Source organism: Myxocyprinus asiaticus, chromosome 32 (assembly GCF_019703515.2).
Source record: "Myxocyprinus asiaticus isolate MX2 ecotype Aquarium Trade chromosome 32, UBuf_Myxa_2, whole genome shotgun sequence".
In the NCBI taxonomy this organism is placed as follows: Eukaryota; Metazoa; Chordata; class Actinopteri; order Cypriniformes; family Catostomidae; genus Myxocyprinus; species Myxocyprinus asiaticus.
This window is the reverse complement of record NC_059375.1, coordinates 29,613,145-29,636,696: the sequence shown is the minus strand read 5'-3', so window position 1 is coordinate 29,636,696 and position 23,552 is coordinate 29,613,145. Positions and strand designations below refer to the sequence as shown.

The following is a 23,552-nucleotide window of genomic DNA, read 5'->3' as shown; positions in this document are numbered from 1 at the left end:
CACAGTACGAGGAATTGTCAAATAAAAAAAAAGTTAAGTATGGAGTGCCACAGGGATCAGTTTTAGGGCCTCTGCTTTTCTCCTTATACATGCTTCCCCTGGGAGATATTATCAGTGATCATGGAATAAGTTTCCACTGTTATGCAGATGATACCCAACTTTATATTTCTTCTAAACCCAACGAAAATTCACAATTCTCCAAATTAGCAGTGCATCAATGAAATCAAAGACTGGATGGTCAGAAATTTCCTTCTACTCAATTCTGACAAAACAGAGGTAATAATTATTGGACCAAAAACCTCTAAAAAATAAGCCACTAAAATATAATTTGACTCTTGATGGATGTACTGTTACGTCGTCTTCTACAGCAAAGAACTTAGGTGTTATATATGATACCAATCTGTCCTTTGATAATCAAATTTCCAATGTTTGTTGAACAGCATTCTTCCACATCAGAAATATAGCAATATAGCAATACATTTATGACACATGTTCTCTGTTGCTTATGCCAAAAAACTAATTCATGCGTTCATGACCTCAAGACTAGATTATTGTAATGCATTACTGGGAGGATGTCCAGCAAGTTCAATAAATAAACTTCAATTGGTTCAAAATTCGGCTGCCAGAGTGCTGACTACAACCAAGAAATATGATCATATTAGCCCAATTTTATCATCGTTACATTAGCTACCTGTTAAATTTCATATTAATTTTAAATTTCTGTTAACTACTTACAAAGCTTTGAATGGTCTAGCTCCACAGTACTTAAGTTAACTTCTGACACCCTATAATCCGTCACATTCATTATGATCACAAAATTCTGGCTTGTTAATAATTCCAAGAATATCAAAATCCACAAAAGGAGGTAGATCCTTTTCATATTTGGCTCGGGATGCAGACACACTCACTCAGTTTAAGTCTAGACTAAAGACTCATCTATTTAGCAAGGCATACACCTAATTTATCCATCAACTCACAATTCATATTCCGAGGTTACCAGAGCCGGCCAGATCCAGCTCCATTCCTGCTTGGTGTCGGACTCCACTGCTACGTGTCGCTGAGTGATGACAACAAACTACAGCCAGTGCTAGCCAGACATCACTTCAGCCTTTTGACTTCAGAGGATGAACTGATGCCAACTCCAACTGTAAGACATCAGATACATCATATGCCACTGACTGAACCATGGACTTAGGATGGACCCCACCGAACCTCACAGAAATGTCCTGCCGGTTGAACTGCGATGCACCTCATTGATCTCTGCCTGCATCACCATTGTCTGTTGATTGACTACACTCTTGAAATGGAAAACATAGACTATAAATGAATTGCCAACAAAAGCCTTCTTCAGCCAACTAACAAAGGACAATGCATCTATGTGAACTTCTGCAGTTAATCCAGGATGGACTCCAAAGACATTAGTCAATCTTAAAGTTCATAATTTTTTTTTTTTTAAACACTGGACCTTAATGCTTACTTAATAACAATTTTAAACCATGACTTGCACTGCACACAAATAACTAATACTGGCATTATATTCATGTTGGAACTGGCCCCCACAGTGAGCCTGGTTTCTCCCAAGGTTATTTTTCTCCATAAACCAACATCTTATGGAGTTTTGTGTTCCTTGCCACAGCTTCAGCTTGCTCACAGGGGTTCTAAATACAATTATTATATAATCATTTTTGTCCAAAATTTACAGTCATATTTAATGAAACTACACAATAATCACTCTAAGACTTTATAGATATTACAGTTTCATTTTATTTATTTATTTTTTATTTTTTTGTTAATGCATGATTTCCTGTAAAGCTGCTTTAAAACGATGTGTGTTGTGAAATGCGCTATACACATAAAATGACTTGACTTGACAGGCTGGTTTGAGTATTTCTGTAACTGCTTATCTCCTGGAATTTTCACTCACAACAGTCTCTAGAATTTACTCCGAATGGTGCTAAAAACAAAAAATATCCAGTGAGTGGCAGTTCTGCGGATGGAAACACCTTGTTGATGAGAATGACCAGACTGGTTCCAACTGACAAAGTCTACGGTAACTCAGATAACTGCTCTGTACAATTGTGGTGAGAAGAATAGCATCTCAGAATGCTATTCTGAGATGAGGGTTTGCGCTGTTTTGGTGCCACGAGGGGGACCTACACAATATTAGGCAGGTGGTTTTAATGTTGTGGCTGATCGGTGTATATGTGTGTGTGTGTGTGTGTGTGTGTGTGTGTGTGCAATATATTCCATATACAGTGCATTCAGAAAGTATTCAGACCCCTTCATTTTTTTTCACATTTTGTTATGTTGCAGCCATGTTGCATGCTAAAATGCTTTAAATTAATTTTTATTCACATAAATCTACACGCCATACCCCATAATGACTAAGCAAAAAACAGATTATTGATAACTTTGCAAATTTATTAAAAAGAAAAAACTGAAATATCACATTGACGTAAGTATTCAGACCCTTAACTCAGTACTTGGTTAAAGAGCATTTGGCAGTGATTACAGCCTCAAGTCTTTTTGGGTATGATGCAACAAGCTTTGCACACCTGGATTTGAGGATTTTCTGCCATTCTTCTCTGCAGATTCTCTCAAGCTCTGTCAGGTTGGATGGGGACTGTCGGTGGAAAGCCATTTTCAGGTCTCTCCAGAGATGTTCTATTGGGTCCAAGCCTGGGCTCTGGGCCACTCTAGGACATTCACAGTGTTGTCCCTCAGCCACTCTTGCGTTGTCTTGTTTTTATTCTTACGGTCATTGTCCTGTTGGAAGGTGAACATTCAGCCCAGTCTGAGGTCCTGAGCACTCTGGACCAGGTTTTCATTAAGGATATCTCTGTATTTTGCTGCACTCAGCTGTCCTTCAACCCTGACCAGTCCCTGATGCTGAAAAACACACCCACAGCATGATACTACCACCACCATGCTTCACCGTTGGGATGGTATTGTGTAGGTGATGAGCGGTGCCTGGTTTCCTCCAGATATGATGCTTGGAATTGAGGCCAAACAATTAAATCTTCATTTCATCAGACCAGAGAATCTTATTTCTCACACTCTCAGAGTCCTTTAGGTGATTTTATTGCAGGATTTCATGTGTCTTGAACTGAGAGGCTTCCGTCTTGCCACTCTGCCATAAAGCCCAGATCGGTGGAGTGTTGCAGTTATGGTTGTCCTTCTGCAAGTTTCTCCCATCTCCACACATGATCTCTGGAGCTCAACCAGAGTGACCAGTGGGTTCTTGGACACCTCTCTTACCAAGGCCCTTCTCCCCCGATTGCTCAGTTTTTGCCGGGCGGCTAGCTCAAGGAAGAGTCCTGGTTTTTCCAAACTTCTGTTTAAGAATTATGGAGTCCACTGTTCTCTTGGGAATCTTCAATGCAGCTGACATTTTTTTGTAGCCTTCTTCAGATCTGTGCCTCAACACAGTCCTGTCTCTGAGCTCCTCGGGCAGTTCCTTTGACCTCATGGTTTGGTTTTTGCTCTGATATGCAAATTTCAGCTGTGAGACCTTATATAGGCAGGTGTGTGCCTTTCCAAATCATGTCCAATCAGTTGAATTTGCCACAGGTGGACTCCAATCAAAGTGTAGAAATATCTCAAAGATGATACAGAGAAATGGGATGCACCTGAGCTAAATTTCAAGTGTCATAGCAAAGGGTCTGAATACTTACAGTATGTCAAGGTGATATTTCAGTTTTTTCTTTTTAATAAATGTGCAAAGTTGTCAAAAATCAGATTTTTTCTTTGTCATTATGGGGTATGGTGTGTAGATTTATGTGAAACAAATAAATAATTTAAAGCATTTTAGCATAAGGCTGCAACATAACAAAATGTGGAAAAAAAATGAAGGGGTCTGAATACTTTCTGAATGCACTGTATATATTCCATACATAAACGTGGTATGTATAATGCTTAATATACAATCTCTATGGAGTGGAATAAAAAAATGTTTTGCTATGCTTTCATAGGTGATTATGATTTCTTACCACACAAAGAACATCCAGAGTAACATTCCTTTTCACTTTCTGAGCCTATAAAGAAAGAAAAGTAGGCCAGCTGAAATATGGGATGAAAAGTCATTTTCTTCCAAGATGCTCTTCAAGGTTTTTGTGTTATAAACCATTTCTCACACTGAAGCTTTTCCATCCAGCAAGCAAAATTCACCCTTTAACTAAGTCCACTGTGATTTAAGTCAAGCACAGTTTCAATAAAGCACTGCAAATAGAGGTCACTTTGGCCTCAGAGAAAGGTCCTTCTGAGTGAGATGTAATGTTACGATAATGAGTCCTACAGCCCACACATATACACCACACGTATACAACACTGCTACCAAAAGCACTCTCTAAGGTCTTGCTACTTTCAAATCAATGTGCTCTGGTCTCTCTCTCTCTCTGTGTGTGTGTTCATTGTGTGTAGAAGGGCAGTGTGTCTGCATTGCTGTCTGTAACACACCAATACATTTGAATACCCTGTTACATAAAACTTTGCTCTGCTATCTAGTTTCCCACATGCACAAACACACAGGTTGTTTTGTTGGAACGATAAAATGATTCCACTGAGAATTTGAAACACAATAAAGTTGCCGCACAATGGAGAACGAAAGGAACTAATTCCTGCAAAAGGCATTGTGGGATTGAATGATTAATAGCCTTCCTGAAAGTCTATCTGAAAAAAAGAAACTGTCTGCTAATAAATCATGTTACTGTTATTAAACCAGTATGATGAATCAGTGTGCTAAATCGGTGGGAGAGTTTATGATACTCTGCACTTGTACAGTACTGCAATTACAATGAAAGTCTATGGGGCAAGTGTACTGGAGGAAATACAAGCAGAAATGTAAAGCTTGCATTTTTGGCAATGCATTTACATGAATATACATACGTTTAAAACTTCTGTGATAGCTATTTTTAAACGTTTACTCATAATTTAAATATTGCTCATTACTCAAGTGTTGTACACTTGTCCCATAGACGTCCATTGTAAGGGAATTACAGTAAACAATTTTTCCTTTATACAAACATCTGTGGTAATTGGCCGCTCTTCCACACAGTATAAGTTCTATTAACCTGGAATATTCCTTTTAAGATTACCTGTCCAGATCTGTTTTTGTTGTGATGCATAAATATCAAATCACTATTTTGTTAGAGACTGCATGCCTGCCAGTCTGGAAGTTAGATTGTGCAGATGATTAGTAAAGATATGTTTTGTAGACTTACCGAGAGAATGTAAGGGGTGAGTATATCCTGCTTAAGGGTGTTCCTCATGTTAATGTGCCAGCCAATTAGCTCTGACATGACAGTTCTGGCAGTTTGATGTATATCATTTCTACCCAGAGGCCCTATGTGTGTGTTATCAGTGCGACAGCCAACACCTATCAGTCAAAAGTAAGCCCTCATCTCACCCTGAGACTCTTTGCTCAAAAAATGAAAGTCATCATATGCAAGAAAAGCCTGAAAACATCCAAAAAAGCTGCTGGCTGTTTGCAAAGTTGAAGAATGCTGTGAATCTTTAACCATCTGTGAGGGCCAATGGCACAATGTGGTGTGGGTGTGACTGGCAGCTGTCAATTACCAATATAAATGCTTTGTATTTGGACACTTTTAGACATTTAAGTACCTAATTTATGAATGTCATTGCATTAAAAATAAATAAATAAATAAATAAAAAAAAAAGTCAAACCAAATAGCATCTGCAAACAAATGATGCTATAATTTGAGTTATTTTTGCTTTTAATCAATTAGACCCAAGGGGATTTTAGTGGATGTATGAAGCATGGTAACCATAGGTGTAGTTCATCACATTAATTATGGACGTTCCACTAAAGTTTGACGACCAGAAAGTTTGTCTTAATTTTAAACTATACTGTTTAATAATTTTACATATATTATTATAATAATAATAATTATTATTATTATTTACTTTTGCTTAAAAGTGGGCTTATTCTATCTTTAAAATAAATGCCACTTGGTTTGATATTTTGTTATATATTGCAAAGGCCTTCATACATTTTTAATTGTGACTTAAGTGTCCAAATGTTCTATTACCCTTTTCACTGCACTGACAATCAGTAACACATTTACTCATAATCAAATTTCAGATTTAAATTGTAATTAATTTCTATTTGTTAGTCTTTTATTGCAAACTTCTATTTTTTCACTAATTATTTTTTTTTTTATATAACTTGGCATGCAACCTGCTAGTAAGCCTTTATTACCTTCAGACTTCCACAAAAGCTGTAGAGACGGTCTGCATTTGTGTCCAGGTCGTTGGTGAGTTTTGAGTCATCCTGTGCATTGGATGTCCTGTCTCGCCCTCTCTGAGGAGTGTAAGAGACAGGTGGTGTGGACATGATGGGTGGCTGGGGTTGCCACACCCCAACATCTGTGCCATTACCAAACGCCTGGATAGCATTGCCTGCATAGTACAGAAATAGAAAGTAATTTGTTCAAAAAATAAACTTAAGATACAGCTGAAACTGACCTGCCTGGTGGCCACTATCAAATCTGTTTTTGTTATAGCAAAAACAGCACCTTTTGGATATTAAGAGCCTCTCTCTTCATCTCTTAATACTAAAGCTGAAAGACTCTGATAAACAGTCACTTACCGCTGCATTACACTGTTCTAAGATCTCCACTTAAACTTCAAAGTTTCTGGGACCTTTCTGCTGATAAAACAGGGGTGGCCATTATGACTCATCTGTCTTTTTAAAAATGACTTTATTCTCAAGAGCACTTTGACTTTCAGAGTCTGTTATTTACTTCATGCCAGAGCAAGCAAAAGGGCAAGTGAGAGATTATTGATGGGTACTCAGGTAAAGAATAAGCTGCTTGTGTATTAAGTACCATCAGGAAGGAGGGTAGTCTGACCTTTTTATTGAGTGAATGCTGAGTCTCCTGGCAGGCAAACTCATTCTATTCTATAAGGGTTAATGACTCATAAAGGGTTTAGAACCATTTTGTAGTCTCCATTACCATATTATTGCTCCTCAGGACAACAAAGCATTACTACTATGTATTCTAAGCATAATTCTAAATAGATTATATGGGTTTGATATCTTATATTAATTACATCTGATAGATTAGGAAAGTCAATAAATGCAGAGATTTAGGTTTAGACATGTTTGGGGTTAACAGATATCAATAGATGCAACCCCTCAATCAGATCTTTACCATTGCACAGTTTGGAAATATTCTGCCATTGTTATGCTTTATTTGCACAATCTGGCAATCTCTCTTCACTGCAAAAATGTGCCAGTGTTTTCTGTTGGAGTTTAGGGTCGGGTTGACGTGTCCTGCCCTGTGTTCACATGTATCTTATGCCACTGAAGGTAATGCAAGTTTTCATCAGTTTTGCAAACCTTTAAAAATGGCCAAGAGAACAGTTCAAAGAAAAATGTTGTCCTTCTTTAAAAAAGAAGAGAAGGCAAGGTAAGATATCGCTATGAGTAGTGTTTTAGGACAGTGGTTCTCAACCTTTTTGATTCCAAGGCCCCCCACTGTCCAAGACAATATTTGAAGGCCCCCTCGCCCGAAACTAGATGTGTCTGATTAAAATAATTAATCATGGATAATTTTTGATTCAAGAAGTTTCAAAAAGAGTCTGTTTATAATTTGTAGGCATACATCTTAAAGTATTTTTAGCACTTTAAGTTGAATTATCTTAATTATTTTAATATTTTGTATTTTAAATCAACTCTGGAAGTGTGCTGAGGCCCCCTAGTGGGTCCCGGCCCCCTGGTTGAGAACCACTGTTTTAGGACTATTCCAGTGACTTAGAAAATGCCATGGTTACAACATGCACATGTTTTTAATTTTTTCATTTACAGGTTTTCATCCTTAATATGCTTAATAGAACTACTTTCTATAGCCACTGTTTAAGCATCATGCTTTGAAACAGCCAAAACCCCCATTGCTAATTTGTTTATTCGAGTAAAGGATCGTGTGTGGCTGTGTGAGCGAGCAAGAAAGAGATTAGGCGGATTCTTTTCACAAAATTCATCAGAAAATACAACAGAGGGTAACGTGCATTTTATGACCATGTATAGCTTTAGCAGCATGAATCTTTGCACTGAAAACATAATGTAAACATTACAAATTACACATAATCTACTGCTTCTAATGTGGATAAAATGAGGCAGAAAGGATATTATTTATAGAATATGCAGCGACAGCTGTAGTGCCAGTGAGAGCTTTGTCTTTACTATAATGTAAAACAATATAGACTCTAAAGTTGATTTCTGCTGTGTTGCGTCTTCACGATCATTCACAGTCTGCACCAGTAAATATAATCTCCCTGAATTGATTTGCAGTTGCTGTTCAGGGAAGTCTGACGGCCAAGAGACGGAGAAATCCTCTTAAATGGGGCAGTTGAGCATTACTCAGGTGTCCATGGGCCTGGACGAAAAGTGAAGGATGCATTATTTTGTCAGACAGTTATTCAAAAACATCCATTTAGATGAACTGGTGGCAGGGTAATTGACAGGGAGCAAATAAGAGGGAAGATTTGTCTACATAAGACAATGGCCTTTAGCATGACAGCACAGATGATATAGCAGATGATATAAAGTCATTCCACGTGAAGCCTGCAAGAGATAAATTAAATTAGTTTACACTATTGAATAGGTATGTGCGCCATTATTACGGTTACATTTTCATAACTGTCATTTTAATGTTCTGATACTGTGTGTTGACATAAATTAAGAAATTACTCTTGCAGTAACATTTCTATATTAAAACTGTACATTTAACAAGCACTAAATGTAAACAATACCAACCACGGTGCCACCGGCAATCTTTGCGTGACTACCCCATATATATACTGTGTAAATATATGCTGTATGTTTTTGCCTTTTGACAAAATCAAAAATATATCTTGATATTATTATACTGTATGTATTTTCTCTGAAATGGCTTAAAATCGTAGCCAAGTATATTCAAAATGTTTAATGCAAGAATTAAAAGGCAGTAATGTAGTTAAAAATAATCAAGGCATGTTTTTGAACACTTATTTTGACAATAAATAGTAGGCCTCATAAATAGAAATCTTTATATACATACGTTTTACTAACACATTTTAGTATATACATAAAATGCCACATGAAGTCATCTTAGAACATTTTATGAGTGATGACACAGAAATGAATCAAGTTTACATCAGAGATGCTATTAAAACATCCCTGTCTAAAAACTCTCATACCTGCAAGTTGCGAGAAAAGGATGTATTGTGAAACTAGTTTAATGACATGCTCCTTAGGAAAGTTAACGGCCAAATAAAAAGTGTATAAAAATCATCATATTATTAAAAGTGTTGCTAAACTTTATATTGCCAGCAGAATCATCACAACTGTACAGTGAATATTGGAAATACCACCCAGCCTTAAAAGCAATATTTTTGTTTTATGCATACATTTATTTTTAAGAATAGGAAATGTCCAGACATGCACACTGATACAGAACTTAAAATACCTCCATCAAATGCAAAGACAATGGAGGTATCAAATATGATTATTAGGACATCATGGCGCCACAGATGGCCACCTCGGTATGGAGCTCTCCAGTTTTGTTGTTTTTGTTTGTTTGTCCTGTGTTTAGTAATTTATTTCAGATCAGTTTTACCAGAGACGAGCTGCTGAATATTCGGCAGCACACGCCAGACAATCTTTTACCGGTTTTTGATTATTCAGACTTTTTGCTGGACATTTTAGTCGGGAGCAGCAGCGGTGCTGTATGAGCATGTTAAAAGAAGCAAATGAGGGAAGTGAGCCGGTGCGCTGGTCAAGCTCCGACAGCGCGGCTTTCGAACCGCGCTGCCAAGCATCCATCTAACGAATCTCTGCTCTCTTCATAACAAAACTGACAAATTACTTCTCCTCACCTAAATGTGTTTTACTGTAGATTTGAAAAGCCCTGCACTGACCTTCACAGCACACAAACCTTTACACCTTCTGCAACCCCCCTCCTCTCCTCTCCTGCTACTCTACCTGCACTTAAGATCTGTGAAGAGGATGTGTGCCGGGTATTCCAGGCTCAGATGGTGTTTCACCCACTTGTCTAAAATCCTGTGCTGACCAGCTGGCCCCCATCTTCACACAGATCTTCAACAGATCACTGGAGCAGTGTGAATTTCCCTGCTGCTTCAAATACTCCAACATCATCCCCATCCCAAAGAAACCCATTCAAAGGACCTAATGACCACAGACCTGTCACTCTGATGTCTGTGGTCATGAAGTCATTTGATAGACTGGTGTTGGCCCACCTGAAGGACACCACTGAACCCTTTCTGGATCCCCTGCAGTTTGCATATCGAGCAAACAGGTCTGTGGATGATACAATCAATATGGGTCTGCATTACATACTTCAACATCTAGACAGACCAGGGACTTATGCAAGGATACTATTTGTTGACTTCAGTTCAGCTTTTAACACCATCAACCCTGCTCTCCTATGAACTAAATTAACCCAGCTCTCTGTTCCTGCCTCTGTCTGTCAGTGGATCACCAGCTTTCTGACAGACATGCAGCAGCTAGTGAGAATGGGGAAATTCACCTCCAGCACATGTACAATCAGCACTGGTGCTTTTTTCATCTGTTATTTCTTTTTTTCTTTTTTCTTTTTTTATGTTACTATATGTATATATGTTTAAAAGTATATGTTTGTATCTATGTATATACGGTACCATGACATGGCAAAGTTTCATGGTACATTTCCTCAGGTAGACACTCCTTTTTCTGTCTCCCTCTCTCTTTCCGTAACGTACACCCAAACACACTTAGATGCGTCATATATGTGGTGTGGATGTGGCATGACTTTTTCCGCTACTGCTATATCATCTGATCTGTCGTCCTAAAGGCCATTGTCTTATGTACACAAATTCTCCCTCTCATCTGCTCCCTGTCTATCACCTTGCATCCAGTTCATCTAAATGGATATTTTTGAAGAACTCCCTGACAGAATAATGCATGCTTCCCCTACTCTTTCAGGCCTATGGACACCTGAGTAATGCTTTATTGCCTTTTTATGTCAATCCCCCCTTCAACTGCCCCATTTAAGAGGGATTTCTCTGTCTCTTGGCCGTCAGACTGCCCTGAAATGCAACAACAACACAAATCAGGGCGATTAGATTTACTGGTGCAGACTGTGAATGACCGCAAAGACGCAACAGAGCAGAATTCAACTTTGGAATCTATATTGTTGTACAACATTGTACAAATATAAAAAGCTGTCAGCCACCCTGTGTGAATAAAGTTGATGGGCAAGAGTCTACTCACGGAGGCAACGGTTGTTGGTGAAGAATTCTGTAAACTTGTCACATTCTGCTTTTCCGTTCCCACTGCTGCTACAGTCACACCAAGGTGACACGCTGATGCCGGGGTCACGCAGGTAGTTAGGAGTCATCACCGTACCTGTATCACATATGCAAAACAAATGAAAACAAGGTAACACTTTAAAATAACTTTTATTATTAGGTCATCATTAATAAGGTCATCATCAATGAAAATGTATGAATCAATGTTTTATGACATCTCTAACATTAACTCAAATAATTATTTATCATTACATAATCAAATGGTGTTTGTTAATGTTAGTTAAGTTCTTATACCTCATTCAGAGTGAGGCAGCTAATCTTGTATTGATGCACTTTATGAATATATCTGACTTAACTCACCTATGAGGCCTGAATATGCCAGCAAACAGTTGGCATAGTTTTCCTTCAGACACCCTGAAATGGAGCGAGTCTCAGGTTGACAGTTGGTGAGGAAGTCAGCTAAACGAGACCTAAAAAAAGAAATAAAAAAAAAGAAACAGGAATGAACAAAAGTCCACACACTAACTCTCCTCATTAAAAACACTCAGCACAACAGTGACAGTCAAGCTTTGCAGAGTTACTAAAGTACTTGCAAGACTAGCACTATATTGAAATTAATCTTCAGTAGATAATTTTGGTAAACGTTATATTTTTGAGCCATTTCAGCAAGAATTCAAAATGTAACTGATAGTGATGATGTCATTGTAATATTTGCACATAAATTCTCATTGGCATTCTATCTTACAGCTAGCTGCATACTGAAATGTGATTGGCCCTCCTTTATTTTTATTTAACCATATATAGCCGCCTATACACTACAAAGATGGTGCTCCATTTTGTGTTGATTCTAAAGAGCCTCTTAGAGGACAGGGAGGGGATTTATTTCTTGAATTTGTTTTTGTGTTTTCTTGCATGTAGTTCCCTATCTTTCACTCACTCGACGTTGTGTCGATGTAGTGACACTAGGGGTCACTCTTGGGAGCCCCAAACACCTCTGCTTTTTTTAAAAAAGGCCAATGGGAATTGGCGAGTGGAATTTGCATGCCACTACCCCGGACATACGGGTATAAAAGGAGCTGGTATGCAACCACTCATTCAGATTTTCTCTTCGGAGCCGAGCGGTTCTATTAATTGAAGCTGAATTCATCCGCGAGTTCATTCACCTCATCTGCTGGATTTAACGGCGCATTTCAGCGGCTTTTCCCCCTCTGCACCCGTGGAGTGCAGAGAACACCCCTGGGCGCTTTGGCAGAATAACAAAAGAGTATATTCTAAAAAGATGTTTATTTTCATTCTAAAAGAGCGGCACAAACAGGATGCCTTTTTAAAGATGCCTTTCCGTTTGTGTGTTATTCCTGGTTGCAGTCATTATCTCTCCGCTTCTGATGGCCATGATCGCTGTCTTACGTGTCTGGGTGCTGCCCACACGGAGACATCATTCGTGGATGGGTCTTGTCCTCATTGCGATAACATGACCATGGCAACGTTGTGGTCGCGGCTTGCATTCGTAAGAAAGCAAGCCACCCCAGCGGCTCCCCGCCTTAGTCCTTCTACCTACGGGTATGAGGCCGTGCTGGTTAGCACTGGGGGAAATTTGGGGACATCAATGGGACTACCTCCGCTGGGTATCCCCCCACGGACCTCCCATTCCCCAGCACGATCGCTTTCCCCGGTCGGGCACTTGGACGACACTCCTTGTGGAGTGTGCTCGAACCCATGAGGGGGCGGGCACGGACTGGGTCTGGTAGGCCAAAGCGATGGTGTCCACGATCCAGTGGGCAAGCCTCTGTTTGGAGACAGCGTTCCCTTTCCGCTGTCCGCCAAAGCAGACAAAGAGCTGCTCAGAGCGTCTAAAGCTCTGCGTGCGATCCAAGTAGATGCACAAAGCATGCACCGGACACAGCAATGATAAGGCTGGGTCTGCCTCCTCCGGGGGCAGCGCTTGCAGGCTCACCACCTGATCCCTAAAAGGGGTTGTGGGAACCTTGGGCACATAGCCTGGTCGGGGTCTCAGGATCATGTGAGAGTCTTCCAGACCGAATTCTAGGCGCTCTTCACTGACAGAGAACGCTTGCAGGTCCCCGACCCTCTTGATGGAAGTGAGCGCGGTCAGGAGGGCGGTCTTCAATGAGATGGCCTTTAACTCGACTGACACTAGGGGCTCAAATGGGGCTTTAAAAGGACCACAGAGAGGTCCCATGTGGGAAAGAGGCACGGCCTAGGAGGGTTCATCCTCCTGGCGCCTCTCAGGAACCTGATGATCTGGTCGTGCTTACCGAGAGAATTTCCTTCAACAGCGTCTTGGTGTGCTGCTATAGCAGCTAGATAGACCTTGAGAGTGGAGGGGGACAGCTGCCCGTCCAGCTTCTCTTGCAGGAAGGAAAGCACTGACCCAATTGCGCACCTCTGGGGGTCTTTACTACGGGAAGAACACCACTTAGCGAAGATACGCCGCTTCAGGGAATATAGCTGCCTTGTAGAAGGAGCTCTGGCCTGAGTGATCGGGTTAAACACTGCGGGCGGTAGACCAGTTAGGTCTTCCGTGTCCCATCCAGGGACCAGACATGGAAATTCCAGAGGTCTGGGCGTGGGTGCCAGAAGGTACCCCATCCCTGAGAAAGAAGGTCCTTCCTCAGGGGAATTTGCCAGGGAGGTGCTGTCGCGAGGGGCGTGAGGTCCGAGAACCAGGTCTGGGTGGGCCAATACGGAGCAACGAGAATGACCTGTTCTTCATCCTCCCAGTGTGCCAGTGCGTCTGTACTGAGGGGAGAGTCAGGGCATAACAGAGCGGGCAGTGGGAGGATTCCCGGGAGGCGAACAGGTCTACCTGTGTCTTGTCGAATTGACTCCAAATCAGCTGGACCACCTGGGGGTGGAGTCTCCATTCTCCCCTGAGCGTCACCTGCCGTGACAGAGCATCTGCTGTGACGTTGAGGTTGCCAGGGATATGAGTGGCCCACAGCGACCTGAGTCGCCGCTGACTCCAGAGGAGGAGGTGATGGGTGAGTTGCAACATGTGACAAGAGCGTAAACTGCCTTGGCAGTTTATATAAGCCACTGTCGTCATGTTGTCCATCTGGACCAACACGTGCTTGCCCTGGATCAATGGCGATAGCCTCCACAGGGCGAGCTGTACTGTCAGCAACTCAAGGCAGTTGATGTGCCAACGCAGGTGAGGTTCTGTTCAGGAGCCAGCGGCTGCTTGCCCATTGCACACGGTGCCCCAGCCTGTATTGGAGGCGTCTGTCATAACCACGACGCGCCTGGACACTTGCTGTATGGGGACTCCAGCCCGCAGGAAAGCAAGGTCTGTCCAAGGGCTGAAAAGGCGGCGGCAGGCAGGCATGAGAGCCACGTGATGTGTGCCGCGGCACCATGCGTACCTCGGGACTCAGGTCTGGAGACAGTGCTGTAGCTGTCACATATGCATCAACCCGAGCGGTGTGACCACCGCTGAGGATGCCATATGCCCCAGGAGCCTCTGAAAGTACTTCAGTGGGACCGATATTTCACGCCTGGATAAGTTCAGGCAGTTCAGCACTGACTGCCGCGGTCGCATGTGAGGTGCACTATCATTGACACCGAGTCTAACTCCATGCCGAGAAAAGAGATGTTCTGAACCAGGGAAAGCGGTGCTCCGACCTGAGGCAGCCGCTCTGAGGGGACCCTCGAAGCACTTACCTTGCTTCGCACGCCTGGCGTAAGGTGGGCCGGCGACACAGGAGGGCCTCTCGGGCCGACGTTGACACTCGTCACCACCGGCTGGCCGGGGGTGTGGTTTGTGTGATGCAGCGGGGCATGCGAAGGCGGGGGGGCTGCGTTCGTGAGGCCCAGGCTGCAGGCGCTCGGTGTCCGGTAGCCGTGGGGACGGCGACCGTAAGCACTGGCGGTGTGACCCGAGGAGAGAGGAAACTGCTCTTGGTGAACAGAAAAGAAAAAGGGAACAAAAGATTTTCCTCCCGGCCCTCCACCAGGGGGATGGAGTGGTCTGGCTACCAGCTCCGGAGTTCCCGCAGATGTCTCGATCCTCGGGTGTCCCATCTCAGGGGCACTTGGGAGACCTCCTGGGGTCTTCGTGGCCGGCCGAGAAGCAGGGGGTGTCCCTCTCCTGCGGGGGTCTATACGCCGGGGCTGAGGGCTGGGCTTGGGCTGAGCTGGTTGAGTTTGTGTCGCCGCAGGTGGATGCCCATGTCGGGGCAAGATGTGCTGAATGGCCTCCATCTGTTGCTTCACCGCCAAGAAATGCTGGGTGAAGTCCTCGACAGTGTCGCCAAAGAATCCGACCTGGGAGATGAGCGCATTAAGGAACCGCACCTTGTCCGCGTCCCTCATCTCGACCAGGTGGCTCTTGTAGCACACCAGGATCAGAACTACCCTCGTGTAGCTCTTTCAAAGCCTTGGCCTAATGGACCTGTAAGAGGGCCATGGCGTGCAGGGCGGAGGTGGCCTGACCAGCAGCACTGTAGGCTTTAGTCGCCAGAGATGACGTTGTCCTACAGGCTCGGGAAGGGAGTGCTGGGCGACTCCACCAGGTGGCTGTGCTCAGCGGGCACAGGTGTGCCACGATCGCCTTATCCACCTGGGGTATCGTGGCATAACCCTCGGCCACCCCACCGTTGAGGGTAGTGAGAGTGGACAAACTGAAGGATCGGGTTCGGGCAGCAAAAGGTGCCCTCCACGATTGTGTCAGCTTGTCGAGCACTTCCGGGAAGAAGGGGACTGGAGGGGGGCATGGCCGCGAGCGGTGCGCCGAACCCAGAAACCAGTCGTCAAACGGCAGCAAGGGCAAGCATGGCAGTCAGCTCCGCGTCGGTCTCAGACTGGGCTGCCACACCCGAAGGCGGCAGCCCGTTCGAGTCCTCGCCGTCCGACATCACCAAGGCGCTCTCCAATGCAGCGATTGACATCTCATCCAGCTAACGAGCTCCGAAAGAGACATTAGGCTGGCACTGTGGTGAGCTGCCTGTCTCAACCCAGAACTTTACGGGCGCAAACGAGCGTACCGGGGAGTGGGCGGTCTGTGGGGGTTTACCCGGCAGAACCGTACCCATTGAAGCCCCTGAATCACCTTCAGTGTCAACCAGGGTGGCCTCGTACCCGTAGGTAGAAGGACCAGCAGGGGGGACAGCTGAAGTGGTTTTCCCTCTAAAGAAGGAAAGCCGCGACCACAACGTTGCCATGGTCATGTTCTCACAATGAGAACATGAACCATCCACGAACGCTTCCTCATCGTGATTTTGGCCCATGCACATGAGGCAGTGATCATGACCATCAGAGGCGGAGAGGTAACGACCGCATCCAGGAACTGCAAAGAGACAGAAGGGCATCTTTAAAAAGACACGTCTTTAAAAAGACGTTCAACGTCACTGTGCCTGCTCTAATAGAGGAAATATACTCTTTAGAGGAAATAAACTCTTTTAAAGCGCTGTCGAAGTGCCCAGGGGCGTAGTCTGCAGTGGAGTGCAGAGTGGAAAGAAAGCCACTGGAATGCACCGTATATCCAACAGCACACGCTTCTGAAGAGGTGAATGGATCAGTAGTAGTATTCAGCTCACTGAAATACAACCGCTCGGCTCCGAAGAAAAAAATCTGAATAAATCAGCATTCCAGCCTCCCTTTTATACCCGTATTTCAGGGGGAGTGGCATGCAAATTCAACTCGCCAATTCTCATTGACCTTTTCTCAAAAGATCTGAAGGTGTCTCGGGCTCTCAAGATCGACCCCTAGTGTCACTACATCGACACAATGTCGAGTGAGTGACAGAAGGGGAACCTAAATTTACCTAAAACTTGAACACATTTATTTTGCTGCCTTGCAAGCTCAGATATTCCCTTTAGTAAATGGAAATCTAGTTACTATTGTCATATTTTCCCAGACACTCACTGAAAATTCCACTACTTTTCTCCTTATTCAGTGACACTTACGCCACTTTCAAACAGAGATTTCCTATCACACGCACACTCATGCCATGAGCTGTCCTTCAACCTACCTGCAAATGTAATTAGTCTTGCAAGAGGCTTGCAAGGAGAGACAGTTGGGTTTTTCCTTGTCCTCATAGGAGCATGCAGGAACGATGGTCTGACGTCTGCGCTCGGAGCAAGCCGAGTGATCCCCAGAGGGGCAGGAGCAGAACAGCATCCCGTAGCTGTGCTTCGGTGGCACCTTATCAAAGAACTGCCGCAGGGCCTTGTGGCACTTGCGTTTGTTACACACCTCCGTAGTAGAGACTCTACTCGTGCAGGGGTTGATGTAGGCTGAGCGGTACTTCTTACACATGTCGTTCAGGTTGCAGGCCTTGGCGGCGTTCAGGCAACTGTTATCCTTGGTAAAGGCTGCCTCACCTATGTGGGCAGAGATGGGAGCAAAGAACTTTCAAGGGAGAGTTGGAAGACTACCGGCTGATTTTACTGATGCGAACGCTATAAATGTCAAAGTACATTTGCTGAGAGTGAGGCAATTGTTGACCTTTCTGGACTCTCAGTGAATGCCCCCTGGCTGAGGTTGTGCCATAGGGCATTCACAGAACTGCAGGCCATGTGTATGTCAGTAAGTAAGATGTCTATGTAAGAGACTGAGTAACTACATTACTAAATATCTCTAATGTTATGAAAATTACTGCAATTTTTTCAACATACATATAAAGTAGATATAACAATGTTAAAATAATGTCATCTATCCCAGTTTAAAATACAGAGACAACTATAAAACATTATTGCAATTAAGAAGCTAGACACAGCACCATGAATAGAGCAAAACACAGGTTTTTCAATACGTGTTTTTAACCATTTTATTTTATTTTTTTATTAATTCTGTGAGATGCATGCAATGGTCCAAGACATTAACTTTTCAATGCCAAGGACCCCCAAATATGATGATCCTCTTGCAAGGGAACCCTTTCCTAAAATAAAAAGGCAAGTATATAGTTTTACCTATAAAGACCCATTTATTGTGTGTGAGAAAAATTGTAAGTGTGACATTACTGTATTAAGACAACATATTTTGTGCAAATTAAATAATTTGCTTTTATATTATCACACTCAAGTTGAATTAAGTTATTAAAATATTATCTGGAAAATATTAAATTTGTATTAAGTTAACAGAGCATCTTTGTCTACCCAATATTAGACTAATGTTAGATGTATAAACCTAGTTATTAGAAAGCAGAGTAAAACAGTAATAGATGTTAAATTCAGTAAAAAAAAAGAAGAAATAAATAATAATAAAAAAAGAAAATCTGCAGACCCCCTAGCACCGCCTTGTGGATCCCCTGGGTGTCCCTGGACCCCAGCTTGAAAACCCCTGTAGGAAAACAATTGAAAAACAAAAACTATGCAAAAAATATGTCAGCCATTTGTAGGTTGTAGGTTGAAAAAAATTTGCAGTCCAAAACCATTCGCCACTCCCCCGGACATACAGTATATAAGGAGCTGGTATGCAACCACTTATTCAGGTTTTATGCTGAGGAGCCGAGACAAAATCCGGCCCTTTCAGCGGGTAGTTCAGCATTGTGGCAGGAGGGACACAACGTCTCGTTTCCTCCATCAGGAACGGAGGTTATGCAAGTAACCAGGACGTTCCCTATCTGTCACTCACTCGACGTTGTGTCGATGTAGTGACACTAGGGGTCCCTATACGAAACGCCACAACTGGCTGAACTGTGTTACGTGAACTGGTGGTGTGTGACGGGCAGACCACTGTGTGCCTTGTAGCCAGCACATCAGGCCAACACGTAACCTCCCCCAACATAGTTATGAGTGTTGAACGGCCCTTTGGGGACAAGTCGACTACCCAAAAAATAGAGACATGCTAACCCAGTCGTGGTCTCTTTCACCCTTCTTTTTTTCCACTCCCTTAAAAAGAAGGGGAATTATCCGACTGGGCCGCCAGGTCTAGTCGGGGGGTGTCCCTCCCAAGGGGAGGACACCACGGAGACCACACCTCGCCCAAAGAGAGGGGGGATATTGAAGTGGAAAAAATATGTCACATGATCTTGCCGACCAGGTGGAGAGTCTCATGGTAGATCCTACCCAACGGGGGAGGAGTTACTACAAACATGGAGACTGTGGCAGAGGGGCTCTGCCCAATTAGCGGAAGATATCCATTGCATGGGGTTACCTTACAGGGAACCGCCACATGCAGAGCACCTACCCCAGAACAGAGCTCTTAGTTAGCACGTGTACTGGGCCAGCAGTGAGTCTCTCGAGAACCTCGTCTGGGTGGGCCAGTAGGGTGCTACCAGGACGACCTGCTCCTCGTCCTCCCTGACCTTGCACAGAGTCTGTGCAAGTAGGCTCACTGGGGTAAATGCATATTTGCGTAGGCCAGCTGTGTGCCAGCGCGTCTATGCCGAGGGGTGCCTCGGTCAGGGCGTACCAGAGTGGGCAGTGGGAGGATTCTTGGGAGGTGAACAGGTCCACCTGTGCCTGTCCGAATCGACTCCAAATCAGCTGGACCACCTGAGGATGGAGTCTCCACTCTCCCCTGAGGGTAACCTGCCGTGACAGCGCGTCCGCTGTAGTGTTGAGGTCGCCGGGGATGTGAGTGGCTTGCAGAGACTTGAAGTGCTGCTGACTCCAGAGGAGGAGACGGCGAGCGAGTTGTGACATTCAACGAGAGCGCAGACTGCCTTGGCAGTTGACATATTCTACCGTTGCCGTGTTGTCTGTCCGAACTAACACATGCTTGCCCTGGATCAATGGCCGAAACCTCCACAGGGTGAGCAGAATTGCCAACAACTCGAGGCAGTTGATGTGCCAATGCAGTCGTGGGCCCATCCACAAGCCGGCGGCTGCGTGCCCATTGCAAACAGCGCCCCAGCCCGTTTTGGAGGCATCTGTCATGACCACGACGCGCTTGGAGACCTGCTCTAGGGGAACACCTGCCCGTAGAAACGAGAGGTCGGTCCAAGGGCTGAAAAGATGGTGACAGACCGGCGTGATGACCACGCAATGTGTCCCGTGGTGCCATGCCCATCTCGGGACTCGAGTCTTAAGCCAGCGCTGAAGCGGTCTCATATGCATGAACCCGAGTGGGGTGGCCACCGCTGAGGATGCCATATGCCCCAGGAGCCTCTGAAAGAGTTTCAGTGGAACTGCTGTTTTCTGTTTGAACGCCTTCAAACAGGTCAGCACCGACTGTGCGTGCTTATGCGTGAGGCGCGCTGTCAAAGAGACTGAGTCCAACTCCAAAAGAGATGCTCTGAACCGGGAGGAGCTTGCTCTTTTCCCAGTTGACCCGAAGCCCTAATCGGCTGAGGTGTGAGAGCACCAAGTCCCTGTGTGCACACAACATGTCCCGAGAGTGAGCAAGGATTTGCCAGTCGTCGAGATAGTTGAGAATACGAATGCCCACCTCCCTTAACGGGGCAAGGGCTGCCTCTGCGACCTTCGTGAAGATGCAAGGGAACAAGGACAGGCCGAAAGGGAGGACCTTGTACTGATACGCCTGACCCTCGAATGCAAACCGCAGGAAGGGTCTGTGTCGAGGTAGAATCGAGACGTGGAAGTACGCGTCCTTCAGGTCTACCGCCACAAACTAATCTTGATGCGTTTTTGCATCAGCATCTTGAACGGAAGTCTGTGTAAAGCCAGGTTCAGTACTCGCAGGTCCAAGATTGGCCGCAACCCACCACTTTTTTTGGTACGATGAAGTAGGGGCTGTAAAACCCCTTCTTTATCGTGGCCAGAGGGACAGGTTCTATCACACCCTTCCGTAGGAGGGTGTCAATCTCCGAGCGCAAGGTAGCAGCATTTTTGTCCTCCACCAAGGTGAAGTGGATACCGCTGAACCTGGGCGGACGCCTGGTGAACTGAATCGCCTAGCCGAGTCGGATGGTCCGGACCAGCCATCGCGACGGATTGGAAAGCGCAAGCCATGCATCCAAGCTCTGCTCGAGGGGGACCAAAGGGACAATCTCGTCAGACGAACCAGCGGGTGGGGCCTCGCGGCGGGGCGGAGCTCGAGGTGCCACACCATGTCGTGGCCGTGCTGAGTACAGGGACATCGAAGTACTTACCTGGCTCTTTGTGACCACCCCCGGAACAGTCTGGGACGGGGGAGGAAGAGGCCTGTCCTCGTGACCTGTGGAGACTATCACATCAGGGGTGGATTTGTGCCACAGATGGGTGCTCAGGGGTGGGAAGACCGCTGCTGGAGCGCCAAACCTGCCAAATAGAGTAGTGGACAGTGGTCATGATGACGGCCGTGCACACCGGATACGTGACCCAGGGAACAAGGAAACCGCTCTTGCTGAACTCTTGGGTACTGCAGCCACTTGGGCATGCAGCGCAATTAAATGCAAAGGTAACAAAAAGATTTTCCTCCCGGGGGGATGGAGTTGTCTGCCTACCAGCTGCAGAGCAGCAGGTTTCATCGTCCCTGGGTCGCCCGTCTCAGGGGCTCTTTGAAGCCTTTCACGGGTTCTTGGCGGCTGCGAGACGGGTGGCATCTGCTTCCTGCGGTGGGCTCCACACTGGGGCCGGACCGAAGGAGCGGGCTGCGGCGGAGCCGGTGCAGTCACCACAGGGGGACGCCCTTGGCGACGAGCAGACGGGGCATGATATGCCGGATAGCCTCTGTCTGCTGCTTCACCGTCGAGAACTGCTGGGCAAAGTCCTCGACGGTGTCGCCAAATAAGCCAGCCTGGGAGATGGGGGCAGCAAGGAACCGTGTCTTGTCGGCCTCACCCATCTCGACCAGGTTGAGCCAAAGGTGGCGCTCCTGGACCACTAATGTGGACATCGTCCCCCTGAGTGACTGCGCCGTGATCTTCGTTGCTCGGAGGGCGAGGTCGGTCGCCGAGTGCAGTTCCTGCATCAATCCCGGGGCGGAACTACCCTCGTGCAGTTCCTTTAGCGCCTTGGCGGACTTGCAGGAGAGCCATGGCGTTCTGTGTGTGCCGCTCTTTTAGAGAAATATACTCTTTTAGAGAAATATACTCTTATTTCTGCCGAAGCGCCCAGGTGCATTCTCTGCAGTGCACCAGTGCAGAGGAGGGAGAAGCCGTTGAAATGCGCCGTCAGATCCAGCAGAGGTGAATGAACAGTCGTGGGAATTCAGCTCAGTGAGCATGACCGTTCGGCTCCGAAGAGAAAATCTGAATGAGTGGTTGCATACCAGCTCCTTTTATACCTGTATGTCTGGGGGAGTGGCATGCAAATACCACTCGCCAATTTTCATTGGCTTTTTATCCCAAGAGTGACCCCTAGTGTAACTACATCGACACAACTTCGAGTGAGTGACAGGTAGGGAAACACATTTTTTGAAGAGAGAAAAAAAAATTTTTTGAAGAGAGAAGAAAAAATTTTAGGAAGAGAGAAAAAAATTTAAGACTTAGGCTCAGGAAGGAACTGAGACACTATTTTTTTTTCACTCTTATTTTTTTTTCACCTTGCGGTTCAGAGCTTCCGTATTAAAAGCTTCAGTGTAGTTAGATTATTTTTGTTAGAAGCTTGTAGTGTAGCTAAATACTTTTTAAAAAGGTGTTAGATGGACTGTAGTTTAGTTATTTTAAGCTATGTGTAGCTTTTTAAAGTTGCCATTTTAAACTCACTTTGACAACACTGGTTGGGCACTATCAAAGACAGATTTCCATCCCTGACTGTCTAGTATTGCTGCATGTGAAGATATTTTCTTTTAACTAATGATGACTCAGTGTTCTCTCAGTGGCTCTTTTCTTAAAGAAATCTTCCCGCTTCAGTAACTGGCTTTTAAAAAAAAATTTTTTTAGATGCGCTGTAGCTCTTGCATGCGCATGGGCCACTGCATTTTGCAATTATACTTTTTGATGAGGAATTTGTGCTTATTGTGGGCTTTTGTGAGATGGTTAGATGTGATTAAATTTGAATGCAGCCTAGATGCTGGAGGTTAATCGGCTAATATAAAAACCATTACTTACGTCTGACAAGCACGTTAAAACGAGGCACAGAGTTACTGGAGGGATGTTTAATTGTTCATTAGAAGTTGCAGTGATGTGGACAGGTAGTGCAGCATGTCATAGTCTATAAATACAACCTTTATTATCTTGTGATATTCGGCCTCATTTATAAACATAATGCAATATTAATTTATTATTGTGCATCCTTGCATTTTACAACTTTGGACTTGGTGCCACCACCATGGTATACAGTGGGGTCTGAAAATTACTTGTAAAAATTCTTCTAGTTTGTATTTTTGTAATACAAATGTTCATTAAAAATTATATTATCGGCATAACAATTTGAGTAAGAAGCCTCAATTCATTCAAG

General features: G+C 44.6%; 1 protein-coding gene across 1 annotated transcript in view; it reads right to left on the bottom strand.

Moving 5' to 3' along the window:
• The window catches only part of LOC127423633 (GDNF family receptor alpha-1-like), a 46,552-nt gene that overhangs the window by 6,000 nt on the left and 17,000 nt on the right, over positions 1 to 23,552 (bottom strand). The window contains exons 4-8 of the mRNA XM_051668115.1: positions 17,297 to 17,648; positions 11,668 to 11,777; positions 11,270 to 11,404; positions 6,218 to 6,417; positions 3,990 to 4,034 (exon numbers count right to left, since the gene is read on the bottom strand). Of these exons, the coding sequence (XP_051524075.1) occupies positions 3,990 to 4,034; positions 6,218 to 6,417; positions 11,270 to 11,404; positions 11,668 to 11,777; positions 17,297 to 17,648 (842 nt within the window). The remainder of the gene's footprint in view (positions 1 to 3,989; positions 4,035 to 6,217; positions 6,418 to 11,269; positions 11,405 to 11,667; positions 11,778 to 17,296; positions 17,649 to 23,552) is intronic.